We start from the raw sequence: 27,307 nt of genomic DNA, 5'->3' as shown, positions 1-27,307 counted from the left end.
GCATTCATCTTATGGGTAGGAAAAAACTAACCTAGGAGCAGGCAAAGACTGGCTTAACTGCCAGATCCTATGCACACGGGTTGCAGATAATGATGTCTGTTTTATATGTGCTCACCTTTGTTCAAGCCAGAGGCAATGAGAGCCAGACATGACAATTCTTTAGAAATATGCTCTTCATTAGCAAGTATGAAATTGTAATATACCAGTACCCATGTGTTATCTGTGAATAGAGCACCGTGTGTTTATATCAATGCTGAGCTGACAGAAAGACTAAAATATCCCTCCCATTGGTTTCAAGTAGGCTTTTAAGATGCTTTTTTAAGTCCCCTGGTTGTTCCCTTTTGCCTGGACCACTGGTTTTCTCCTACGGTTATTTTCAGTACTGGAGAGTAATTATGATTCTCTTCTCTCAGAACTGGATCTCAATTTCAAATCTGATAAAACTGTCTTCCAAACCTTATTATTGAATTTCAACATACACAAAAAAACTGCATGTCAATTTATAGCTTGATGAATTTTCACAAGCCTCTTGATGAAAGTGAAAGAGGAGAGTGAAAAAGTTGGCTTAAAGCTCAACATTCAGAAAACGAAGATAATGGCATCCGGTCCCATCACTTCATGGGAAATGGATGGGGAAACAGTGGAAACAGTGTCAGGCTTATTTTGGGGGGCTCCAAAATCAGTGCAGATGGTGATTGCAGCCATGAAATTAAAAGACACTTACTCCTTGGAAGAAAAGTTATGACCAACCTAGACAGCATATTCAAAAGCAGAGACATTACTTTGCCGACTAAGGTCCGTCTAGTCAAGGCTATGGTTTTTCCTGTGGTCATGTATGGATGTGACAGTTGGACTGTGAAGAAGGCTGAGCACCGAAGAATTGATGCCTTTGAACTGTGGTGTTGGAGAAGACTCTTGAGAGTCCCTTGGACTGCAAGGAGATCCAACTGGTCCATTCTGAAGGAGACCAGCCCTGGGATTTCTTTGGAAGGAATGATGCTAAAGTTGAAGTTCCAGTACTTTGGCCACCTCATGCGAAGAGTTGACTCATTGGAAAAGACTGTGATGCTGAGAGGGATTGGGGGCAGGAGGAGAAGGGGATGACCGAGGATGAGATGGCTGGATGGCATTACTGACTCGATGGACGTGAGTCTGAGTGAACTCCGGGAAGTGGTGATGGACAGGGAGGCCTGGCGTGCTGCGATTCATGGGGTTGCAAATTGTCAGACACGATTGAGCGACTGAACTGAACACCACCCTAGATCATGGGACAAACAATTATCAACACAAAGTATCCCTTTGTACCTACTCCCTTCCAAGCATACCCTCCTGCAAATATAACCATTATCCAGACCGCTTACAGCATAAGCTTTAACGGCTTATGTGCTTTGTACAAATGGAAATATAAAATATATAATATATTCTTTTGTGTCAAGTGTAGTCCTTTTGTACAGACTGTATTGCTTTCCTGTACCCAGCTTTTGTGAGATCAGAAACCTCTCTCTACTGTGACCAGGTTCTCTGTACTGACCCAGGGTCCAGCTCAGATTCAAGTTGGCCACATATGATTGTATTTAGCATTAGCTCTTGAGACAGGGATCAAGAAGATCCCCATGGAAAAGAAATGCAAAAAGGCAAAATGGCTGTCTGGGGAGGCCTTACAAATAGCTGTGAAAAGAAGAGAAGCGAAAAGCAAAAGAGAAAAGGAAAGATATAAACATGAATGCAGAGTTCCAGGAAGAGCAAGAAGAGATAAGAAAGCCTTCCTCAGTGATCAATGCAAAGAAATAGAGGAAAACAATAGAATGGGAAAGACTAGAGATCTCTTCAAGAAAATTAGAGATACCAAGGGAACATTTCATGCAAAGGTGGGCTTGATAAAGGACAGAAATGGTATAGACCTAACAGAAGCAGAAGATATAAAGAAGAGGTGGCAAGAATATATAGAAGAACTGTACAAAAAGGTCTTCAAGACCAAGATAATCATGATGGTATGATCACTCACCTAGAGCCAGACATCCTGGAATGCAAAGTCAAGTGGGCCTTAGAAAGCATCACTACGAACAAGGCTAGTGGAGGTGATGGAATTCCAGTTGAGCTGTTTCAAATCCTGAAAGATGATGCTGTGAAAGTGCTGCATTCAATATGCCAGCCAATTTGGAAAACTCAGCAGTGGCCACAGGACTGGAAAAAGTCAGCTTTCATTCTAATCCCAAAGAAAGGCAATGCCAAAGAATGCTCAAACTACTGCACAATTGCTCTCATCTCACACGCTAGTAAAGTAATACTCAAAATTCTCCAAGCCAGGCTTCAGCAATACATCAACCGTGAACTTCCAGATGTTCAAGGTGGTTTTAGAAAAGGCAGAGGAACCAGAGATCAAATTGCCAACATCTGCTGGATCATTGGAAAAGCACGAGAGTTCCAGAAAAACATCTATTTCTGCTTTATTGACTATGCCAAAGCCTTTAACTGTGTGGATCACAATCAACTGTGGAACATTCTGAAAGAGATGGGAATACCAGACCACCTGACCTGCCTCTTGAGAAACCTATATGCATGTCAGGAAGCAGCAGTTAGAACTGGACATGGAACAACAGACTGGTTCCAAATAGGAAAAGGAGTATGTCAAGGCTGTATATTGTCACCCTGTTTATTTAACTTATATGCAGAGTACATCATGAGAAACGCTGGGCTGGAAGAAGCACAAGTTGGAATCAAGATTACTGGGAGAAATATCCATAACCTCAGATATGCAGATGACACCACCCTGATGGCAGAAAGTGAAGAGGAATTAAAAAGCCTCCTGATGAAAGTGAAGGAAGAGAGTGAAAAAGTTGGCTTAAAGCTCAACATTCAAAAATGAAGATCATGGCATCTGGTCCCATCACTTTATGGGAAATAGATAGGGATACTGAGTGTCAGACTTTCTTTTTGGGGGCTCCAAAATCACTGCAGATGGTGACTGCAGCCATGAAATTAAAAAACGCTTACTCCTTGTAAGGAAAGTTATGACCAACCTAGATAGCATATTCAAAAGCAGAGACATTACTTTGCCAAAAGAGATACATCTAGTCAAGGCTATGGTTTTTCCAGTGGTCATGTATGGTTGTGAGTCTGTGAAGAAAGCTGAGCGCCGAAGAATTGATGCTTTTGAACTGTGGTGTTGGAGAAGACTCTTGAGAGTCCCTTGGACCATAAGGAAATACAACCAGTCCATTCTAAAGGAGATCAGCCCTGGGTGTTCTTTGGAAGGAATGATGCTAAAGCTGAAACTCTAGTACTTTGGCCACCTCATGTGAAGAGTTGACTCATTGGAAAAGACTCTGATGTTGGGAGGGATTGGGGGCAGGAGGAAGAGGGGACTACAGAGGATGAGATGGCTGGATGGCATCACCGCCTAGATGGACATGAGTTTGAGTGAACTCCGGGAGATGGTGGTGGACAAGGAGGCCTGGTGTGCTCCAATTCATGGGGTCGCAAAGAGTCGGACACGACTGAGCGACTGAAGTGAACTTGACATCTCAGTTGGCAGCCCTAAGCTGCGTACAGGTCTAGGTGGCAGGTATACTTTGCTGCCCTGATCAGCAGCCCCGGCCTTTCCTCCTTGCTATTTGCTACTGTGCCTTTTGCTACATGTTCTCCCATAGGAAACTTCTGAGCTTTTCACATGTTCCCAGAAATGGGGGTTTAGACACTTTGCTCCTTTCAATAGGTGTAGGTGTGTGCAACATTTGTCAGTATTCACTAGATAAGTGTAAATTAAGAAAATTAATATTATTCTTTATGAAATATATAACTAATTATAATTACCTATGTGTGCTCAGTCACTCAGTCATGTTCTACCCTCTGAGATCCCATGGACTGTAGCCTGGCAGGCTCCTCTGTCCATGGAATTTTCCAGGCCCGAATACTGGAGCAGGTTGCCATTTCAGGGGATCTTTCTGACCTAGGGATCAAATTCGTGCATCAGCAGGAGGATTCTTTATAGCTGTACCACCTGGGAGGTCCTATACAATGCCTATAGGGCTTAAAACTACCTACACAAAGGTCCATTAAATTCCATTATTCAGTCAATCTGTTGTCAAACACTTACTGAGCACATTCAACGTGCAAGGCACTGTCCTAGTTTGTGAGGCTCAATGTTTAACAAGAGAAATAAACCTCTTTCAGAACTTGAATATAGTCTATCTTTATATCCTCTTAGAGCAAAAACAAGGGGACACAGAAACGAAGAACCAATTTTGGACTCTCATCATCCCAGATCTTGTCATAGAATTTGACCCAGAAAGTACTTCTCAGTTAAGTGTTCAGTGAATGGTAGTTAGTATTAGCAGTGGTGCTTGATATTGATCAAAATGCCTAACACCTCTGTACTTCAATAGAATCAGTTTAGAAATAGATCTGATTCTAGTAAATATTCACAGATTTTACATGATTCAGGGAGACTATTATTTTAGTAGGTTGAATACGTGTATGTGTGTGTGTATTATTTTATTATCACTTACCCCAACTTTAAACATAAAATAATGATCTCAATGCTATTTCTTAGGTCTTTGACTTAAAAAAAACAAATGACATTGACATTACTGCTTATTTTAAGTAAAGTACAGTGTATACTCTTATCTATTACTATTCCAAGAATAAAACTGTCAAATTACCCGTGTTAAATATACACTAGCCTTTTTATATAATAAGTCTTGTGAAAAAATCATTGTATGTATCTTCTGGTATCACCTCAGAAAATCCTTTCAAAGGGACAAGAAATTTCTCCTGCATTTTTCAGTTCTGTTATCAAATATACTTGTTTGTGCTAGGATAAATGCAAACAGCTTGAATAATTTTATGATACATTCACAGTCTTTTCTCTGTTGCTCTAGGCTACCACACACAGCTCTATTTTTCACTTTGTATACTGTAACAAAACTGAAAAACACACAAGCAGGACAGTCACTGTGTGGATGGAATGAACAATCGTGCTTGCTCTGTGCATAGGATGAAAAATGCCTTTGCCCTGGGCAGCTCAGCTTTCATATATGAAATGAGGGGAATGTGTTTCTTAACCTTCTCTGAAAAATACTGTAAGAGCTAACAAAAGAAACCTGTTATTTTCAAATAGATGCTCTTAAACTCCAAATGTAATTAATAATTACATCTCAAAACACAACTGGAGGAAACTGTTTTAGTTTAAGAGGAGCTCTTTTCTTTGCTGATGGAAGAAATGTCTATAATTGTTTAGAATGCATGTTCTCTAGAGTCCAGTTTTTAATAAATAACATAGCTCAAGGAATTAATGATGTTGATTAAATGATGTTCATGTGTCACATGGCGTTTAATTCAGAATAAAGTGCTATATGAGATTTAAAACTGGGACATTTTCTAAAGGCCAAATATTTCTCCTGGGGTGGGTTGAGAGGTTGGTTTTAAGAAGCATCTTTGAATCATCTGTCCCCTATAAGAGGAATAATTCTTAAAATCTCTCTTTGAAATTTTGCTTGTAAATAATTAAATGCAGAGAATCATATATAATTAGTTATCACTCAATCCTTCATGGTTTGACTCAGGTCTATTTTCTGAGTTCATGAGGACAGACGTACAATTCCTCTTAGAAGCCACTGCCTTTCTTATAAAACCATCCCCTACTCTTAAAACCATATACAACACTGTCAACACCACAGTGATAGCAACTAAGTTTTATTGGTGTAGCTCTTACAGGGAAGAATCAATTATGATTCTATGTTGGATCTGTTTCTTCTTCTTCTTCCTTTGTTTTTAACCTTTGCTTCCCATTGCTTTTTTTCACTAAAACGATACCGTTTAAATATAATGGACTGCCTCAGGGAACCCTGCCCCTCTACCTAAATATTAAACCAAAGTGCCCCTTTGTTCAGGACCCTGTCCACCTGAGGGTGGCTATAAGAAGGGAGAAATTAACACCTCCCTCCTTGAAGCTTGCCATTCTAGAAGATATTTGTAAGATTAATGGCCTCTTTGCTTTATTTCCCCACCTCCCCACTTCTCTGTTCTATGAAATAACCTGGCAACCAGACTCCAATAAGATGGTTATTTTGAGACATTATTCTGTCATCTTCTCAGTCTGCCAGCTTCCTGAACAAAGCAGTGTTCCTTGCCTCAACACCTCATCTCTGATTTTACTGGCCTGTCGTGCAGACAGTAGATCTGATTTGGACTCAGTAATATAACTTAATAAAGTACTTTTCTAACAGTTATGTGTTATGGGTTGGGCTGTATCCCCCTCAAATTCATATGTATAAGTACATCCTCTAGGACCTCAGAATGTTCTCTTATTTGAAACAGAATTGTTACATACAAAAGTAGTCAAGATGAGATCATACTCAGATTTGGTGCCTAATCCAATATGACTGGTATGGTTTTATAAAAAGAAATAGATGGTACATTTGACACTCCCTCGCATATTTGTGCAGCCCATTACAGTTAAAATGTGATAGTCAACTAGTTTCCTGTGGGCAGTGAAAAGAAGAACTGAGGAGGGTCATGGTGGTGAAGGTCACAGGCAAATCAGACAACCCTGGTTTCCGGTTCCAAATGTAAATTCACCATGTACACCAGGAAATGAACTGCCTTCTATAATCCTCAATTTTTGCATCTACAGAATGAGCTTAATAATAATAAAAGCCAGGCTTCTTTGGTGACTCAGTGGTAAAAGAACCCAGCTACCGAAGCAGGAGATATAGATCCCACCCTGATCCAGAAGGATCCCACTTGCTGCAGAGCATCTAAGCCCATATGGCACAGCCACTGAGTGTGCTCTAGAGCCTGGGAGCCACAATTACTGAGCCTACATGCTGCAACTACTGTAACACCCTAGAGCCCATGCTCTGCAACAAGAAAAGGCACAACAGGGAGAAGCCCACGCACCACAACTGAAGTACAGCCCCTGCTCGCCGCAACCAAAGAAATGCCTTATAGCAACAAGGACTCAGCACATCCAAAAATAAGTAAATACAATTATAAGAAAATAAAAAACTATGTATGGAGAGAGTAGCATGGAAACATAGACACTACCGTATGTAAAAACAGCCAGTGAGAATTCGCTGCATAATTGAGTGAACTCAAGCCATGGCTCTGTGACAAGCTAGAGGAGTGGGATGGGGGTAGGAGGTACGAGGGAAGTTCAAGAGGGAGTGAAAATGAAAGCATCAGCTACTCAGTCATGTCCAGTGCTTTGTGACCCCATGGACTGTAGCCTGTCAGACTCCCCTGTCCATGGAATTCTTCAGGCAAAAATACTGGAATGGATCCCTTCTCCAGGGGATCTGCCTGACCCAGAGATTGAACTCAGGTCTCCCACATTCCAGGCAAATTCTTTACCATCTGAGCCACCAAGGAGTCCCTCAAGAGGGAGAGGACATGTGTATAACTATGGCTGGTTCATGTTGACATACGGCAGAAACCAACACAATATTGTAAACCAATTATCCTTCAACTAAAATTAAACAATTAAAAAGAAGACCAAATTTTAAAAAAATTTGTGATTTTAGAAAAATAAATAAAGTCTGTATCATAACATTTAACTTATTTTGAGTATTAAATGAGTTAAAGCAACCCTTTTAATAAACCTCAAAAATGCTGATTCACTTTTATTATTTATTCATTGGCACAGACAGAGTTTTCTGAACCATTCTGCTATATCACAGGAAGGTGTTTTCATATATTGCACTCACTAAAGCTGCACATTAGCATGATTCAATTCAGTTCAGTCGCTCAGTCGTGTCCGACTCTTTGTGACCCCATGGACTGCAGCACACCAGGCTTCCCTGTCCATCACGAACTCGCAGAGCCTACTCAAACTCATGTCCATTGAGTTGGTGATACCATCCAACCATCTCATCCTCTCTTAGAATAATATAATATAATATTATATATATCTATATAAACATGATTATAAACCATATAAAGGGCAATACAACTGATCCACCATCTCATCAAAATAGATCAGTAAAGTTCATGGAAGAAATGCTGATGTTTATCTCTAATAATCTTTTCATTTTGTAAGTACAAACTAATATTTCTAGAAAGGCATCTTTTCTCCTCTAGGTTTCTGAAAAAGCATTGATGCTGAGTGAACTGTTCAGACAACCTATCAACACGATATCTCATTGCCAGAATGCTAATACAGCCTGTAATTAAGCAAGTTTATTCAAGCAAACCAAACGTATTTGCTAAGACATTTTAACATTCTATTAGTTCTTCCTCAAAGTCAACATTGACTAAATTAGTTACTTGGCAAAATTGTGTGCATAAGTGACATGAGTAATACAGATATGCTCATGGTCACTAGGGACACAAGCATATGAAAGTCACCCAAGATGGCCAGCTTTTATTTACAATTATTATAGCGATTTTTACTGTCATTATAACCAAATTGTACTATTCTTGAGGACAGATAAGGCAACTAAAGCCCATAAATGTTCAATTAACACGGTTAAATATTCAGTTACAAAGTGTTAGAACAGGGTTCTGATATTTCAAGTCCAGTTCCAAAGCTTGCACTAGCTTGTTTTATAAATATTGTATATGATTTCTGATCGTTTTCATTCAGTCAAAAGAAGCAAATGGTCATTAGAGTAATGATGCTTATTGCTAAAACAAACAAAGAAAAATGGTTTTTTTCTCCATATTGAGTATTGGGTCTACTATATCTGGATTTGTGACTCAGATATAAGTAACATCATGAATTTCAGCTTCAGCCCATTTGCCTTCAGGGTACTTCAATTCTACACTCTTAAGCATCTATTCTGTGCTTGCCCATGAACTCAGTACTAAGAGTATTCCCGAGATGTTCTGTGAAGGACCGCATTGTTAGGACCAAACTGAAGCCAGGACAGGCTCTAAGGGACAGGCTAGGCCTGAGAAAAGCTGAGGCTCTGGGAACGCCGCAGGCAGTGTAGCTCGACCAATCAGAAAAATCCCCGTAGCCCCCGCCTGCGCCAGACCCGAGACAATCCAGAAAGGGATGCGAGGTTTAAAAGTCCCGCGTGCACATATGGTTTAACCAATCAGCTATGCTGTTACAGAAACAAAGAACCGTCTGTATAAAAATATATGTGATTCAGAGCTCGGGGCCTTTGTCGGATTCCACTGTGCTGGATAAAACATGGGCCCTGGCTCGAGCTAGTAATAAACCCCTTTATGCTTTTGCATTGCTGTGGACGTCTTATTCTCTCAGTTCTGGCGACTTGGACTCTGGGCATAACAAGCATCAACTCCAACATAGGTAGAGAGTTCACATTATATAACTTAAATATTACTGTTTTAAAGGATATGATTTCAGAATTCTTATAAAAAAGTTACTTTTTTATTAATTTATTATCTGAAAACTGAGAAAGGGCCATGATTATGTATAGTGTCTCACTATCCATTCCTACCTATGTCAGTACAAGAGTCTCGGCTAGTAATGACTTCCTGTAACAGAGGAAAACAAACCCGATGCCATATTGGATCTATCCTTCAGCTCTAACCTTTGTGCTGCGTTGCCTGTGCTTAGTCATGCTGACTCAGCACTTAAAAAAAAAAAAAATGTTACCTATTGCATGAAATACACAAGAAAGACCATTCTCCAGGCTCTGCCTCCCAGGCCTGACCTTTAAAGGTATAACACTTAGCATTCATACGATAAAAAGTTCTCTCATAGGAGATAAAAAGTTGGGAAACGGAATAACACTTGTCTTGTTGGAGGTTTAAGGGAACACAAGTAACCTGATTTACACGGACAGCCAGAACAAAGGACTTGGGTGCTAAGAAGTTTACAGGGATTGACCAGATGCTTTCCTCTTTTAGCATAAAAGAAGCCTGAATTCTAACTTGGGTAAGATGGCTTTGGGGGACACTAGTCCATCGTCTTCTTGGTCTGCTGACTTTCAAAATCACAGCAGCTGGTGACAGCAGCCATGAAATTAAAAGATGCTTGCTTCTTGGAAGAAAAGCTACAACCAACTTAGACAGCATGTTAAAAAGCAGAGACACTACTTTGCTGACAAAGGTCCATATAGTCAAAGATGTGGTTTTTCCAGCAGTCCTCTATGGATGTGAAAGTTGGACCATAAAGAAAGCTGAGCACCAAAGAATTGATGCTTCTGAACTGTGGTGTTGGAGAAGACTCTTGAGAGTCCCCTGGACTGGAAGGAGATCAAACCAGTCAATCCTAAGGGAAATCAGTCTGGGTGTTCATTGGAAGGATTGATGCTAAAGCTGAAACCCCAATACTTTGGCCACCTGATGCGAAGAACTAACTCACTGGAAAAGACCCTGATGCTGGGAAAGATTGAAGGCAGGAGGATAAGGGGATGGCAGAGGATGAGATGGTTGGATGGCATCACTGACTCAATGGACATGAGTTTGAGCAAGCTCCAGGAGTTGGTGATGGACAGGGAACCCTGGTGTGCTTCAGTCCATGGGGTCGCAAATAGTTGGACATGACTGAAGTGAACTGAGTCCATCACCTTCTTGATCTGCTGGCTTTCTGAATAAGGTCTCTACTTCTTCTCCCAACAGCTCATCTCTCAATTTGTGGCAAGCAGTCCTAGCTTGTTGTACCCGACAATATTCTCACATTTCTTCACAGCATCAATTTTTTCCCTACTTAACCAATAATACTTAGCTCTCCTAGAAGGCTTTACTGACCATGACCCTCAACAATTATGAATGTATCAGTTTTCTGTGTGTTCACAGAACAACCTGTGCAAGCTGCTATCCATTAGGACACATATAGTCATTCAAAATAACTTAAGATTTATGTATTTAGCATTACCACTAGATTTTTTTTTTTTTGCCCTAGAAAGCAGTAATTGTGTTTATCTCCAACTTTCAGTAAATAGTAGGTACTCAGCAAGTACCTATCAAAGCTGATACCATTTTCATGATAAGTCTGTCTGAAATTTGCACTGAAAATTCTAATTCTTCTAACTCTGCCTTCTGATTTGGAAACACCAGGTTCAATGCTAATTCCTTTTTCTCATGAGAGCTCCTCAAATATTGAAAACAGCACTATCTTTAGTATGTACATGAATCACTTGTGGATATTTTTTTAAACTGAAGTATAGTTTATGTACAATATTGTGTTGGTTTCAGGTGTACAGGAAAGTGATTTGGATATACATATGAATACACATATATACTTTTCTTTCAATTATTTTACATTATAGGTTATTACAAGCTATTGAATATAACTTCCTATAAATTCTTATGGTTTTATCTATTTTATGAATAGATACGGCAGTGCGCATCTGTTAATCCCATACTCTTAAGCGTATATTTTTAAGCTGTAGATTTTGATTTGAAAGATTTGTGGTGAGTTCCTGAGATTCTGCCTTTCTAACACATTCCCAGGTGATGCTGCTGCAGAGAAATCTTGGCATATCTGGCTTGCACACTTTATGTGGGCTCTCTAACTCCATAGATAATCAGCAGACTGTTTCAGCCAATATTCATAAGTCTGTTTTGGAGTCTGCTTATCTTTACAATTTTCAATTAGCCTAAGAGGATATGAAGGAGGACTGTAGTCAAAATAGGTTAAATATTTTCCTTGATTTCCAAAGTTAATAAAAGTGAATTTTTAAACTAAAGGGAAGCATTGCTGTCATATTTTCACTGAAGTTTAATACAAACACGTGAAAGATCTGTCCAGACACAATTTGTACTGCAATGAATGGGGCTCCATATGGCAATAGGATCATGATTCAAATGGCATAAATTCACACGCTCAGTTATACTTAAAAATGAGTTATTAGTTATTTCAGGTTGAGATGCATGACATAATATAATATACATGCCAATATGTGAATAGAGAAAAGCTATTGTGAGGTACAAGTAACAGGCTCTTTTGAAATTTCAAGGACAAATCTAATATAAAATACTATGGTGATATATCTATGAGTCACAAATCCATAAAATTTAATAATTAAGGGGTTAACATGAGCCAGTTATTGTTTTAAGCTCTACATATGGATTATCAATTTAATACTGACAGGCATAGAGGTAGGTACTACTGAGGTAAGTGAAGAAGGTGCTGTTACTAGTCATTTTACAGATGAGGAAATTAAGGCACAGAAAGTTTAAGGAATCTGCCCAATGTGACACAAATCTATGTAGTAAAGTTATGATGCCTGGCTTGGGTGGTCTGATTCCAGAATGTACCATTGAGCTATTATTTTCACTGCCTTTTGGGGGCCTGCAGCCACATAAGCAGCATGTTTTCCTATGCTCTCAGTTCCCCGATGTAGGTTTCCTGGGTGTGTGTGGGTATGTGCACATGTGAGTGCATGAGCTCAGTGTATCCAACTCCTTTGCAACCCCACTGACTACAGACCACCAGGCTCCTCTGTCCATGGAATTTCAAAGGCAAGAATCCTGGAGTTAGTTGCCATTTCCTCCTCCAAGGGATCTTCCAGACCCAGGGATCAAACTAGGTCTCCTGCAGTTCCTGCATTGGCAGATGGATTCTTTACCACTCTACCACCTGGGAAGCCCATCCCAGTGTTCCTCTATAATCCACTAAGTTACCACTTTAGCAGAGACATGCTTCTTACATGAAGGAATTGATATTTATTCAAAATATTTGTAGGTGCCTATCAGTATGTTATGTAAATCTGCATTCACCTGGAGTCATTTAGCTTCATGTCACCTAACTCCAGGCTTGATCTGATAAGGAAGTATTAGCATCTCCATTATCTCAGTCCAGAGTAAAATAAGGCACCTGAAAATGTCCTTATGCTTAACGAGAACATTTCTTCCTTCAGAGAGTTCTCGAAGAAATCAAACACACGTTAAAAAATTACAACAATGATTACATATATTCCATTTCATCTCATACAAGAAAAATACTAGATGGTGAAGGATTATATATGGTTATTTCATTGCCTGTAAGAAAATGTATAAGATTATAGCATTTTCCTTTTCCTAACAGTTGCATGGCAATAATCTATTCACTATTATTAATAACATAGTATTCTTATCTTCTAAATTTGGGGGGAGGGGATTAAACATATAACCATGTCAATTATAATGTTTCTACATATGTGTAGACTAGTGAGTGACTCACAAATTGACACAATGCAAAATCTCATAACCTCTTAAAACACACATGGTACAAATGTGTATTTAGAAAGGTGATCAAAATTCACTAGTGGAGGCATTACAGTATATGCAAAAGGATCTGGAATATCTACTCAACTTATTAAAATTCATGAGACTTTAAAAATGTCACCCATCCTAAGAGGGGTGTAAGCAGAAAAATCTGTTTCACAGAAATAAGAAGCCTATTGCAAACTCACCTTGGAAATTATTTTCTTCCATACAATTCCTAAAAATGTCTTACCCTATTTATTTCAAGGGTCATTTCAGAAATGGTTTAATGCAGATTACTCTGGTATGTTTTATTTCTCAATAAACTATACATAATATTATTTTGAATATATCCACCTGGTTCATTTCCCCAAGTGGCTGATTGCAGCAACAATGCATGTGTGTACATAAATAAGCAAGAGAAATTCCTACCCATTGGTGAAAAAAATTCCTTTAGTGTCCTAAATGAAGAAGAGGCTGTTATTAATTCTATCTGATGGATGAGATAGTAACAAGTGATGAGGATGGCTGTCTTCCTCAGTGTCATATGCAGGAAAAATTCTAGATTTTTTGGAAAGAATTTAAGTACACTATTAAATTGTAAAACAGTTTATGTTTTGCATTTGTATTTGGAACAGATTTTTAAATGATTTGGAAAACTTGTGTAACCACTACAACAAATGGTTGAAAAGATAGAACAGAATAATCCGTTTGTTTTTAAACAATATCCCCTTACATGGCTCATTGGACCCATGGCCATTGTTATGGAAACAAATAATTTGTTATAAGCACTGCCAGGGCACTTGGCTTGGAGCAAGGTCTGTTAGCCATGCCTCACAAGCCTGCCCTGCCCCGGCAATGGCCACTCTACTTATGAACTGGAAAACATGCCAGAGATTTGCCCACATTACACTTCCTACCTCGTCATAATATTTTCATCAAAAATATTGTCAGATATTATAAATCTTGAATAAGAGTAAATGGGTCAACTGGATCTGGAAAGGAGAGAGGGAGCCTAAAAAATCTGGAAATTATGACTATTGTCACTGAATACAAATACTACACTAGTTTTGTAAAATGCTTCTAAGACTGGCAATCGATAACACATTTCTAAATCCTTATAGTTTGCAAAGTTTCTTACATAATTTCACTTAAATATTCCCTTAAATAATTCACTTAAATATTAAAAGACATCATTCCTACTTCTCAGAGAAGAAATCTGAGGCACAAGGGACTTCTGCAATTTTATAAAACCAAATAAATGAACCTATATACTTGAATTCAGAACTCTGGAATCCATATCTTGGTTTTCTCTTTTCAAACACATAGGCTGATCAAGAAGGATATTTTAGGAAATTTTTGTTATGCAAATCTTGGCTGATGTGCTATTTGATTTTATAAAAAAAAGTAGAGAATGCATGTTCCAACCATTGACTTGATATTCATAAAATCAAAGAATTTACTAAATCAATCTGCTAACTACTACTTATTTTTCAGATTTTTTTAATGTTTTAAAGTTATTAGAAACAATTAAGTTTTGTGTGTCTATGTGTATATATATACACATATATATGGAAAGTATGTAAGAACATAGAAATCTGAGTTTTTAACACATCTAGAAAATTAATACTCTACTTAATATTGCTTAGAGAATACAAACTTACATATTCCTATATCCTTGATAAGTATTTAACCATGCAATTTAAATGTAAAACATTTCTGTTCTATGAGACTTTCCATTTAATATATTCAGTGATTACTGATCCTAGTCTGATACTATTAACAAAAGAGGTCAAAAACTATCTTAAAAAATAATTAGGAATATACAAGCATCTTCTAACCATTAAAAAACATTTTTTAAGAGAGAAAAACTGTTTACAAGTCAATTTGTAATATGTTACTATCCTGCAAAACAGTAATAGTATGTAAAGAAAGTATTCACTATTAATACTCCAATTTCCTATTTTGGCCCCAAATATCTACATTCAAAGCTGGTAATAGAATTTCCTAAGCAAAACTAAATGCAGCTTCTTAGAAAGACCTGCTGGAATTTCTTACTGAATGTAATGTTTAATGGGCTTTTGATAAGAAATGCTTATACAGAATATCCTTCCTTTCCCTCTAACAGATTGTACAGAGGAAATCTGAAAATACCTTGGAAAGTATGCAAATTAGAGTTTGTAGAATATGTAAATGGAAAATTTTTCTTTGGCAATTTTACCAACCTGCACATATTTTCCTTTTATAGTGGAAAAGAAATTCTAAATAAAAGGAAATGACATTGTGGATAAGTGTAAAGGATTCTATAAAGCTTTAGTACCATCAAAGAGGAATAAGAAGGCTTGACTAGTTTAGCACATTTATTTAACAGCAACTCACATATTTGAGTATTAAATATTCAGATAAACTCTTCTTCAGAAGTCTCTTTAAGAATCATTCTCATTACACAGTATGAGATTGATGACTTTCAAATCTTGTGAGACTGTTGTAATTTCTTATTTGCATGACCCTTCTTATTTTAACATTATCATCCAATGGTCATAAAATAATTCTGAATCTCCATATGGGCATTTAACAAAAATATAACAAAATTGGTCATGGTTGTCTGTTTCTGCAACCATAGAAAGAATAACCATTGACATTTGTTAAAAACAATACTAAGCTGGTTGAATGGACATTACACTGCATTCTCCTCAGGCAACCAATTTTTCTTTTTTGAAAGGATAGTTAAAGTAACCTTAGAACTTCATCAACTTTAAAATCTTTTCACTCTAAAACTTTACATCAGATAAGGTGTTGTCTATTAAAAAAAATCCAATCTTATCTATGTGAGAAATCTCTTTTAATTGCAGTATACATTATGTTAAACAGTTAGATTAAAGGAGATATCTAATTACCCTTTTTAATAGATTTAAGGTTTCCCTGATAGCTCAGTTGGTAAAGAATCTGCCTGCAATGCAGGAGACCCTAGTTCAATTTCTGAGTTGGGAAGATCCCCTGGAGAAGGGATAGGCTACACAATCCAGTAATTCTTGGGCTTCCCTTTGTGGCTCACCTGGTAATAAATTTAAGTCAAGTATATTTTTGGTTGAGGTCTGTAAGTGCTAAACTTTAATTACTTAATGCATTTTAAGACATAAGTTCAAAAGTACTCAAGAACTTTTAAGAAACAATGAATTTTATCTCTTTTATAAAACACCAAAGCAATGAACTATTTTTCACACTAGCAAGGAATAAAACACTTCTTCAAAGATTTTTTGGGTTTTATTGGCCACGCTTTGATTCCTGTGGGATTTTAGCCCCTCAATCAGGGACCAAACCAGGGGCCCCCTGCAGGTGAAGTGGAGTCCTAAACACTGGGTCATCCAGGAATTCCCTATCATAGATTATTAAAGTAATGTAAACTTTATTGCAGGTTCATTGGCATTTAAGTATATTTTGCAACATTTAGCTTGTGTCTCAAATTTGTTTTGATTTATAAAATTTTATAATTAACTCGCCATAGTTTTATCTAGAAATAATCATTCATTGCTTATCATGTTCTTCGTTTTAGTGAGAAGTACATGATTTGAAAGGAAGCAACAAACATAAACATCAGAAAAGCCAAAAACTATAGAAATACACCCTTTACACCATCTGAAAAAATTGAGAGTCCTCTGTGTAGCTGTATTAACAGCTTACCTTCATAATTTGTGATATTTTCACTGAATGACCTTGTCTCCCTGACTCAACCTCTGGCATTTTATATAAATCAGAAAAGTACAAGTCATGCTGGAAAATGTCACCCTTCTTAGTTGTTTGAACTTGTGTCTCTGTATTTAGCCAAAATGAGACCCTCCCTTAATGCTAAGTGGGTTTCCCAGATGGTGCTATATCTGCAAATGCTGGAGACAGAAGAGACATAGGTTCAATCCTTAGGTCGGGAAGATTCCCTGGAGCAGGAAATAGCAATCAGCTCCAGTATTCTTGCCTGGAAAATTCCATGGACAGTGGAGCCTGGTAGGCTACAGTACATGGGGCCACAAAGACTCAGACATGACTGAGTGACTAAGCACACACTTACTGCCCATTACCTGGTAAATGAAGTCCTAATATCACTGCATTTTAGCAGCCATCTTTATAAGCACCCATCTTTATAAGCAGCCATCATTAGAGCAGACATATTTAGGGCAGCCATCTTTGCAAACTGTCTGAGTGAATTATAAGCATCACTATGAACAAAGTTAGTGGAAGTGATGGAAGTCCAGTTGAGCTTTTTCAAATCCTAAAAGATGATGCTGTGAAAGTGCTGCACTGAATAGGCCATCAAATTTGGAAAACTCAGCAGTGGCCACAGGACTGGAAAAGGTCAGTTTTCACTCCAATCCCAAAGAAAAGCAATGCCAAATAATGCTCAAACTACTACACAATTGGAAAGTAATGCACAAAATTATCCAAGTTAGGCTAAAGACTATGTGAATCATGAACTTCCAGATGTTCAAGCTGGATTTAGAAAAAGCAGAGGAACCAGAGATCAAATTGTCAACATCTGTTGGATCATCAAAAAAGCAAGAGAGTTCCAGAAAAACATCTACTTCTGTTTTATTGATTATGTCAAAGTCTTTGTGTGGATCACAACAAACTGTGGAAAATTCATCAAGAGATGGGAAAACCAGACCACCTGATGTGCCTCCTGAGAAATCTGTATGCAGGTCAGGAAGTAGCAGTTAGAACTGGACATGAAACAACAGACTGGTCCCAAATTGGGAAAGGAGTTCGTCAAGGCTGTATATTGTCACTCTGCTTATTTAACTCATATGCAGATTACATCATGTGAAATGCCAGGATGGATGAAGCACAAGCTGGAATCAAGATTGCTGGGAGAACTATCAATAACCTCAGATATGCGGAGGGCACCACCCTTATGGCAGAAAGTGAAGAACTAAAGAGCCTCTTGATGAAAGTGAGAGAGTGAAAAAGCTGGCTTAAACCTCAACATTCAGAAAACAAAGATCATGGCATCCAGTCCCATCAATTCAGTTCAATTCAGTTGCTCAGTCATGTCCAACTCTTTGTGACCCCATGGACTGCAGGACAACAGACCTCTGTGTCCATCACCAACTCCTAGAGTTTACTCAAACTCATGCCCATTGAGTCGGTGATGCCATCCAACCATCTCATCCTCTGTTGTCCCCTTCCCCTCCTTTCTTCAATCTTTCTCAGCATCAAGGGTCTTTTCAAATAAGTCAGTTCTTTGTATCAGGTGACCAAAGTATTGGAGTTTCAGCTTCAACATCAGTCCTTCCAATAAACACTCAGGACTGATCTCCTTTAGGATTGACTGGTTGGATCTCCTTGCAGTCCAAGCAACTCTCAAGAGTCTTCTCCAACACCACAGTTCAAAAGCATCAGTTCTTCAGCACTCAGCTTTCTTTATAGTCCAACTCTCACATCCATGCATGACTACTGGAAAAACCATAGCTTTGATTAGACGGACCTTTGTTGGGCAAGTAATGTCTCTACTTTTTAATATGCTGTCTGGTCACTATCACTTCATGGCAAATAGATGGGGAAACAATGGAAACAGTGACAGACTTTACTTTCTTGGGCTCCAAAATCACTGCAGATGGTGACTGCAGCCAAGAAATCAAAAGATGCTTGCTCCTTGGAAGAAAAGCTATGACCAATCTATACAGCATATTACCATTACAATATTATAAAGTAATTAGCCACCAATTAAAATAAATAAATTTAATTTTTTTAAAAAAGCAGAGACATTACCCTGCCAAAAAAGATCTGTCTAGTCAAAGATACGGTTTTTCCAGTAGTCATGTATGGATGTGAGAGTTGGACTATAAAGAAAGCTGAGCACCCAAGAATTGATGCTTTTGAATTGTGGTGTTGGAGAAAACTCTTAAGAGTTCCTTGGACTGCAAGGAGATCCAACCAGTCAATCCTAAAGGAAATCAGTCCTAAATATTCATTGGAACGACTGATGAAGGTCAGACTCCAATACTTTGGCCACCTGATATGAAGAACTGACACATTTGAAAAGACCCTGATGCTGCGAAAGATTGCAGGCGGTAGGAGAAGGGAATGACAGAGGATGAGATGGTTGGATGGCATCACCTGCCAAATGGATATGAGTTTGAGCAAGTTCTGGGAGTGGTGATGGACAGGGAAGCCTGCTGTGCTACAGTCCATGGAGGTGCAAAGAGTCAGACACAACTGAGTGACTGAACTGAACTAAACTTAACTAGTCCATTATGATAGGAGAGGATTTAACAGTCTCTCAATTTTGGAATGAAAACTTTACAGTAACAGAAATCTGAAAGATAGTTTGGAGTCTGACTGCAGCTCTTCAAATAACTGCATTTTAGACAGAAAATAATGATTGCTCTCCTGGAAGAGCCTGTGATCTGAGCCTTACTTGTCTACTCCCAGTTAGTTGGTCTGCTGTTTGTGTAGGCATCTGGTCAGTATCTCTCTCTTTCTGCTCAACTTTTAGGAAGGTCCTTTCAAATTTTCTGCTCTACCATTGTTTTGCACAATAGACCTCCTCCATGCGCACTTGGTAGTAGTAGTGTTAGTCACTCAGACTCTTGCGATCCCACCAACTGTAGCCCACCTGGCTCCTCTGTCCATGGGAGTCTCCAGACAAGAATACTAGAGTGGATCGCCATTCCCTTCTCCAGAGGATCTTCTCAACCCAGGGATTGAACCTGGGTCTCCTGCATTACAGGCAGATTCTTTACCAATTGAGCTATAGAAAGACCTTCATGCCCATCTTACCTACAGGCTGAAAACCAATCTACAATAGGGTTCTCAGTGCTAACTATACATTAGAATGACTGGGGGAGCTTTAAAATCTCAATGCCTAGGTTTCATCTTAGACCATCCAATTTCAAATCTCTGGAAATGAGACCCAACATCCATGTTTTAAAGCTTTATAGGTTATTCCATTGTGTATCCAGGGTTGAAAACCACTTTTTTAAAAATATAAATTATGCCTGATACTTAGCTTAACTGTGAGATGAAGACTTTCCATGAAGAGAAATTTTCCTCCTTACTTGCTTCCGACAATTTACACATCCCAATACACAAATGTTCTTGCCATGCAATAAAGGCTTAATAGAACTTATTTCTAAAGGACTACTCTGGCATATATACTATTTATTATCAGAGTATTATATCCTTATTTCACATGACAGTTATAATCATGGACAACTGCTGTGGAAATGACCAGCTACTTAAGTTCAGAGCACTAGACTCTGCCTGCTCACAAAAAATTACTTAAGAGTTTTAAGATATCACCTTTCTGGGAGTGGGCCCTGATCAGGTCAAAAATCCCAAGCATTCTGTCTAATATATAAATCAAAAACAAATTCCTCCCATTCCTCCTCCTCCTCCCACCTTGTCCTTTTCGTTTCTTATTGATGGCTTTACTTAATTTTGGTTATGACTGCCTTAAAAAAAAATAAAATAGATCCCTTAAAATTTAGTATTTTATAACATATATAATTAATTTATATGTTGTGAATATTTGATTGAATACACACAACTTTCCAATTTAATTAATATGGTTTTAAGAGTAAATGGATTATGCTACCCTTTTTCTCAGAATAAAAAAAAATAATAAAATGCCTACAGAACTGTAATAAGGGTTTAAACTACCATTATGAGTGTTTTCTTTGCTATATTACTGTTCCTACTCCTCTAAATTATTTCTTTATAATTTCAATATTTTACTCAAATAGAAGATCTCTGTTCCTAAAAAATATCAGAGTCATTAATATAAAATACTACTTACATGATTCTAATTTAATTTGCCTGGGTGGGCCTGGCATTCAAATACATTAAATTCTTCTCAGGCAACTCAAAAGGGTAGCCCAGACTGAGACTCATTGCCCTAAGCCTTGGATAGAAACTGTAGCCTAAAGAAACATTCTTCAACCAATAAGAATGTATGAATAAACAGCCTCTTGGTGGTTTTTAATACATAAATACAGACAAGTGCACACACCTTAGAGTGAGGACTAGTAATATTTTAAAATATTTAAAATTGAGAAGGGGATGCTCATTATGGTGTCTAATGTACTCCAAAGCTATGGCTGGTCTATTTGCTTTCTCTTTAAAACTATTTTTCTACCTTATTGTCCTCTTCATACATATAGTCAGTAGCTACGGACTTTCACGATGACATCGGCTCCTCGAGACTAGCAGAAAACCTTTCGTAAAATGAGCACTTAATTGTATTGAACTCCCTATTCACCAAAATCTATTTGACCTTTCTCCAGTGTCTCTTTGGAGCAGTCTCTCAGAGCTATCTGAGGTGCTGCGTCCCAGGCTGGAGCCCCATTTTGCCCCAATAAAACTTAACTCACAGCTCTCAAGTTGTGAATCTTTTTCAGTTGACAGAGGCAAGTAAGAGTTTTTTGTTTTTTTCTTCTATTTACTTAATTCTCAGTTCAGAATTTCAATAATTTGTTCCACTGCCGTTCTGTGCTACAAACTAAAATACAGTTACTTGAAACATTGTGCTTAAAGAATTCTAGTGTTCTATCATTATTCAATTATTTACCTAATTTTTTTTTCAGGTTTCAACCCAGTTTTATTGGGTGGTCTTATTGTCTGTGAAATACACCAGAGGTTGGGGAAGGAGACACCCATTGCATTGACTTTGCAAGATAAGGGGTTTTCATCACTAAGGAAAGGCTTGGGGTGGAGCAGGGTAGGGCATACTGGGTTTGGTTTCATTTTACCATCTTCTTTTGCTTTGCTCACATTTCTTTTCTCTCTCAGCAAGTACCAGAGGACACACACACATGGAAACGAAAATAGCAAGGTCAGTCTCCAATCACTTCACTCCCAAGCCCTTCCCCAGACTGTACCAGGGATGGGAGGAGTCAGATAGCTACTCCTGAGCCAAAGAACACACCCGAATCCACTACCATTTTCAAATATCTGCAAACTCAGTTCTGTGTCTTTTTCTGACAGTGACTCACCCAGATGTTCCCATCTTGATGGTAGGGTTTCCAGTTTCTCCCGGTGTCGCTGTAGAGCATGCGATATTGGGTCACCCAGTCTGAGCTGCTGTATCTTCCTTGAGTTGCTATGGCACTGATCTGCTTCCGGTTGCCAAAGTTAACCTGAAGCCACTGATAATGGTCACTGTCTGATGGAGACCATCCCCCAGCACCTGAATAAGGTAGACACAAGAGGAGGGAAATAGGTATTTAATGTTGAACTTCTACAACTGGCAATAGATCATTCTACATCTTTTAATTGGCGTTGGAAGTACTATATTTCACAGATACATTATCAAGTGTCCTTTATAGATGCCACAGGGATTTCAACTAATATTCTTCTATCTGGGTAACATTGACACTCTGACCTCTTTATGGTGTAATTATGTGCTCATTTTCTCCTGCGCAAATGTCTTCATAATTCCTCAATTAGATCTTATTAGTACATGTCAAACTCTAATTGGCTGAGGCTTGATCAATTTACCGTGAATTCTTCAATTAAAAATCACTAGAAAAAGATATGTAGCAATCTAACATTTCCTCATGTAAGGATTTATTTTTAAGTAGATCATAAATGAAACAAAATGCAACTATACACACTCTAAAATATATATTTACTTTACAAAGTTCAGAGTTGAAAGAACACTACTAGCTCTCAAGAGGAGACCTCATCTTACATCAACTCCTGAGACCTAAGATATATAGTAAATTAGTCAAAATGTTCACTAACACTTAAGAGCTATACAACCAATGACTCTAGATGAACACATTTCTAGGAAAAGAATAGAGTCACTAAATGAAGTGAAGCTTCTTCTGGTAAAATAAAGTAAACGACTGGCAAAGAGAAGAATGTGAAAATATCCATTAGAGAAACAGCACTAACATAGAACGAAAAAGACTCCTAATTTATAACACTATGTGAAACAACTATGATTCCAAATAAATAAGCTACAGAAAATATGCCATGATGCTTAGTTCTAAGCAGCAATATAATTTTTTGAGTGAATTTCATTACTAATGGTAGTAAATAATAGGAAAATATTCAACAAGTTATCCAATGTACAGTATATGAGAACATATGCCTCACTTTTCAAATAAAGAATTTAAAAGCTGACAATAAAATAATTTATTTTATGAAATCTATGCTAATAAAGATCATTTTGCAAATCATCATTGATATATCACTTATATAATGATATTTACAGGGCTTATTTCTGTCCTCAACTATGATGGAACAGTTCTCCCACCACAAAGAATTACAAATCCAACAAAATGTATAGGATTATACTTTTAAGAGATTAGACAATACACTGTACTGGACTCTGATTCATGAGATGTGATAAACAGAGGTGAGCCCTGCCAGCTTCCTGGCTTTCTGCATGGTCCACTTTCCAGACCATGGTGTAAAAGAATATTCTGAACAGACACAACAGCATCACCGAGTTGAAGGCAGAGCAGAATCAAAGCTCTCGAGGAATCCAGAATTTGTAGGACAGAGTATCAGGGAAGGGGCAGCTGTGCAGAGAAGAAGCTTTGGGAATGTCCATTGGGTCACCAGTGAATATCTTCAGTTCAGACTTTGGACAAATGCTAGGCTGTGTATTTGCAGACTAAGACTCAACAAGACAAAGCGAAGTGATATCTGAAATGAATAACAGCCAGAAGATGCACAGTCCTGGGAGTAGAATTTGATTTCAGACTGGACGAGATTGAGAGAACTCGAGCAACCCTAGGCATTCAACAGAGATCTCAGAAGGAGAGTAGAATAATTTTATCCTAAAATAAGGATTCTGATTCTAATCCTACTCTGAGTGAGTGAGTGAGTGAAGTCGCTCAGTCATGTTTGACTCTTTGTGACCCCATGGACTGTAGACTACCAGGCTAAAATCCCTCTGTCCATGGGATTTTCCAGGAAAGAGTACTAGAGTGGGTTGCCATTTCCTTCTCCAGAGCATCTTCCTGACCCAGGGATCAAACCCAGGTATCCTGCATTGTAGGCAGACGCTTTACCATCTGAGCCACCGGAGAAGCCAATCCTACTGAGAACATATCTGAAAAAAGGTTGGTAACAAGTCTGAAAAAAGATCATTCTGATCCACAACTGAATTAACCCCTTGGTTGAATGAAACTCAACACTCCATTATGGGAGACCGTGGAAGTTTATTTTTTCATGAGACTTCCATGAAAATATGAAAGAGACTCAACAACAGAGAATCCATAATGTCTAGTAAAAACTTAAAAAAAAAATTAGATATTTGGGTAAGCAGTAAAATATGACTCATAACCAGAGAAAAGTCAGTCAGTGGTAATAGACACAGATGATTAAATTAACAGAGCACAACTTTACAATATAGATTATAAATTAGTTGTGTTACTTGAACAAGAATGTATAAATATTGAAGAAACAAGTATGAAAATTTAATAGAGAAAAGAAACAGCAAAGGAAAACAACATGGGTGTTTTTGGACTAGAAATTATATCTGAAATAAAACATTTACTAGATAAGCTTAAAAGCAGATTAGAAACTGAGAAGAAAATAGTGCATGCTAACTCCCTTCAGTCCAGTTTGACTCTTTGCACCCCCATGGACTATAGACTACCAGGCTCCTATCTCCATGGGATTCTCCAGGCAAGAATACTGGAATGAGTTGTAATTTCCTTCTCCAGGGGATCTTCCCAACCCAGGGATCAAACCCGCGTCTCTCTATGCCCCTGCACTGGCAGGTTCTTGACCACTAGCACCACCAAACTGAGAAGAAAATAGTAGTGTACTCAAATACAGGGTCACATAAACCATTCAGGCCTAACCTCACAGTGGGTAATATGGCTTAATAATGAACCTGTAATCCAGTAACCTGTAGGATAACATTAAATGTCTTAACCATTACTTCATGGGAAATAGAAAGGAAACAGTGGAAACAGTGTCAGACTTTATTTTGGGGGGCTCCAAAATCACTGCAGATGGTTACTGCAGCCATGACATTAAAAGACGCTTACTCCTTGAAAGAAAAGTTATGAGCAACCTAGATAGCATATTCAAAAGCAGAGACATTACTTTGCCAACAAATGTCTGTCTAGTCAAGGCTATAGTTTTTCCAGTGGTCATGTATGGATGTGAGAGTTGGACTGTGAAGAAAGCTGAGCGCCGAAGAATTGATGCTTTTCAACTGTGGTGTTGGAGAAGACTCTTGAGAATCCCTTGGACCATAAGGAAATCCAACCAGTCCATTCTAAAGGAGATCAGCCCTGGGTGTTCTTTGGAAGGAATGATGCTAAAGCTGAAACTCCAGTACCTTGGCCACCTCATGCGAAGAGTTGACTCATTGGAAAAGACTCTGATGCTAGGAGGGATTGGGGGAAGGAGGAGAAGGGGACGACAGAGGATGAGATGGCTGGATGACATCACCGACTTGATGGACGTGAGTCTGAGTGAACTCCGGGAGTTGGTGATGGACAGGGAGGCCTGGTGTGCTGCAATTCATGGGGTCGCAAAGAGTCGGACACGACTGAGCGACTGAACTGAACTGAACAATCATGCAAATGGAGTATGAAAAGCAGAAAGGGTAGAGACTGAGGTAGAAAAAAAAAATACATTTGAGGAAATAATAGTTGAAAAATACAAGCCCAAATATCTGAGAAATTCACTGAAGACCAAGAAGAGTAAATACAAAGAAAATACACCAAGGCACATGATAAATAACTGCTTAAAAAACCATGCTAAAGAGAAAATCTTAAAAGTGTTCATAGGGCAATAACATCTTAACAACCGCAGTGCAAGCCAGTGAACAAAGAAATGACGTGATGAAAAGAAAAGAAAAAGAAAGTGTCAGTGTAAAATTATACATCTAGCAAAAATACCCTTCAAACATGAAAGCAACATAATGATACTTAGTATAAATGCTGAGAAAATTCATCATCAATAAGCATGTTATATAAGAGATGGAAATTTTTCAGCTTCAGGGAAACCTGGCCATGCTGAAATCACATGAAGAAACAAATGCTGAAAATGGTAAACATGTCAGTAAATAGGAAATGTCTGTTTATGTTTTTGCAATTTCTTTAGAAGATAATTGCTTGGAACAAAAATAGTAACAATGAATAAGAGGGCTTATAACAAATATAGATGTAAAATGTATGATTACAATAGAACAAAGGATAGGAGGCAAGGAAAAAGTGTAGTGTCCTGAGTTTCTGTGACTACATTTGAAATGATACAGCATTACTTGAAAGTAGTAAACCCTAGATCAAGGGTCTGCACACTTTTTCTCTAAGGTTTAAACACTGAGTATTTTAGGCTTTGCAGACCATGCTACTTCTTTTTTTTTTTTCTTCTTCTTATTTTTTTTTTTTTATTTTAAAATCTTTAATTCTTACATGTGTTCCCAAACATGAACCCCCCTCCCACCTCCCTCCCCATAACATCTCTCTGGGTCATCCCCATGCACCAGCCCCAAGCATGCTGTATCCTGCGTCAGACATAGACTGGCGATTCAATTCCTACATGATAGTATACATGATAGAATGCCATTCTCCCAAATCATAAACTCTGCTACTGGAGCATGAAGCAGCCACAGAAGACCCAGAAACAATAGTGTGACTGTGATTCAATAAAATTTTATTAATAAAGACAGGAGGCTGGCCAGAGAGCTGTAATGTGTTAACCTCTGCTCAAAATCAACTTCTGTTTTACATCCGTGCATTTCACTATATCTAAATTATACTTCCAAAAACATTTTTCAATGCTCTATCTACATAAAGTGTGGGTGTTTAGTTTACATGTGTGCTATCTATAGAATGTGTGTATAACCACCTCACAACTACCTTCTCATTCTTCATTCCCCTACTTATTCAAACTACACTTGTACAAGAATGATGTTTCTATAAGGCAGATCTAATCATAGTTAATTCTAGTTCAATATTTTTCAATTGATCCTCATTGCCTCCAGAAATAAATGATCCACGCCTTCACAAACAAAAGACTCACCTGGAACACACCCTCTATACCTTTCCAAATCCTCCCTCAACTTATTATGATCCTCCCTCAAAATATTATTTCTCCTTCAAGGATCAGCAAGTTCACTCCAAATATCACATCTGCAATGGGTGCTGTGATTTGCCATTTCGCTTCTAATATATGACTGGAGGACTTCTTCTTTCAGATATTTACACTGCTGCTGGAAGACCAAATGTAGCTGTGA

The 27,307-nt window shown here is 38.1% G+C and overlaps 1 protein-coding gene across 1 annotated transcript in view; it reads right to left on the bottom strand.

The window, feature by feature from the left end:
• CNTNAP2 (contactin associated protein 2) overlaps nucleotides 1–27,307 on the bottom strand; it is a 1,656,810-nt gene that overhangs the window by 1,527,401 nt on the left and 102,102 nt on the right. The window contains exon 3 of the mRNA XM_052638430.1: nucleotides 22,089–22,282. Coding sequence (XP_052494390.1) covers nucleotides 22,089–22,282 — 194 coding nt within the window. The remainder of the gene's footprint in view (nucleotides 1–22,088; nucleotides 22,283–27,307) is intronic.

The sequence above is a fragment of the Budorcas taxicolor genome, chromosome 4, assembly GCF_023091745.1.
Source record: "Budorcas taxicolor isolate Tak-1 chromosome 4, Takin1.1, whole genome shotgun sequence".
NCBI classification, from domain to species: Eukaryota; Metazoa; Chordata; class Mammalia; order Artiodactyla; family Bovidae; genus Budorcas; species Budorcas taxicolor.
The sequence above is the reverse complement of the archived record's forward strand: the minus strand, read 5'-3'. Positions and strand labels throughout refer to the sequence as shown.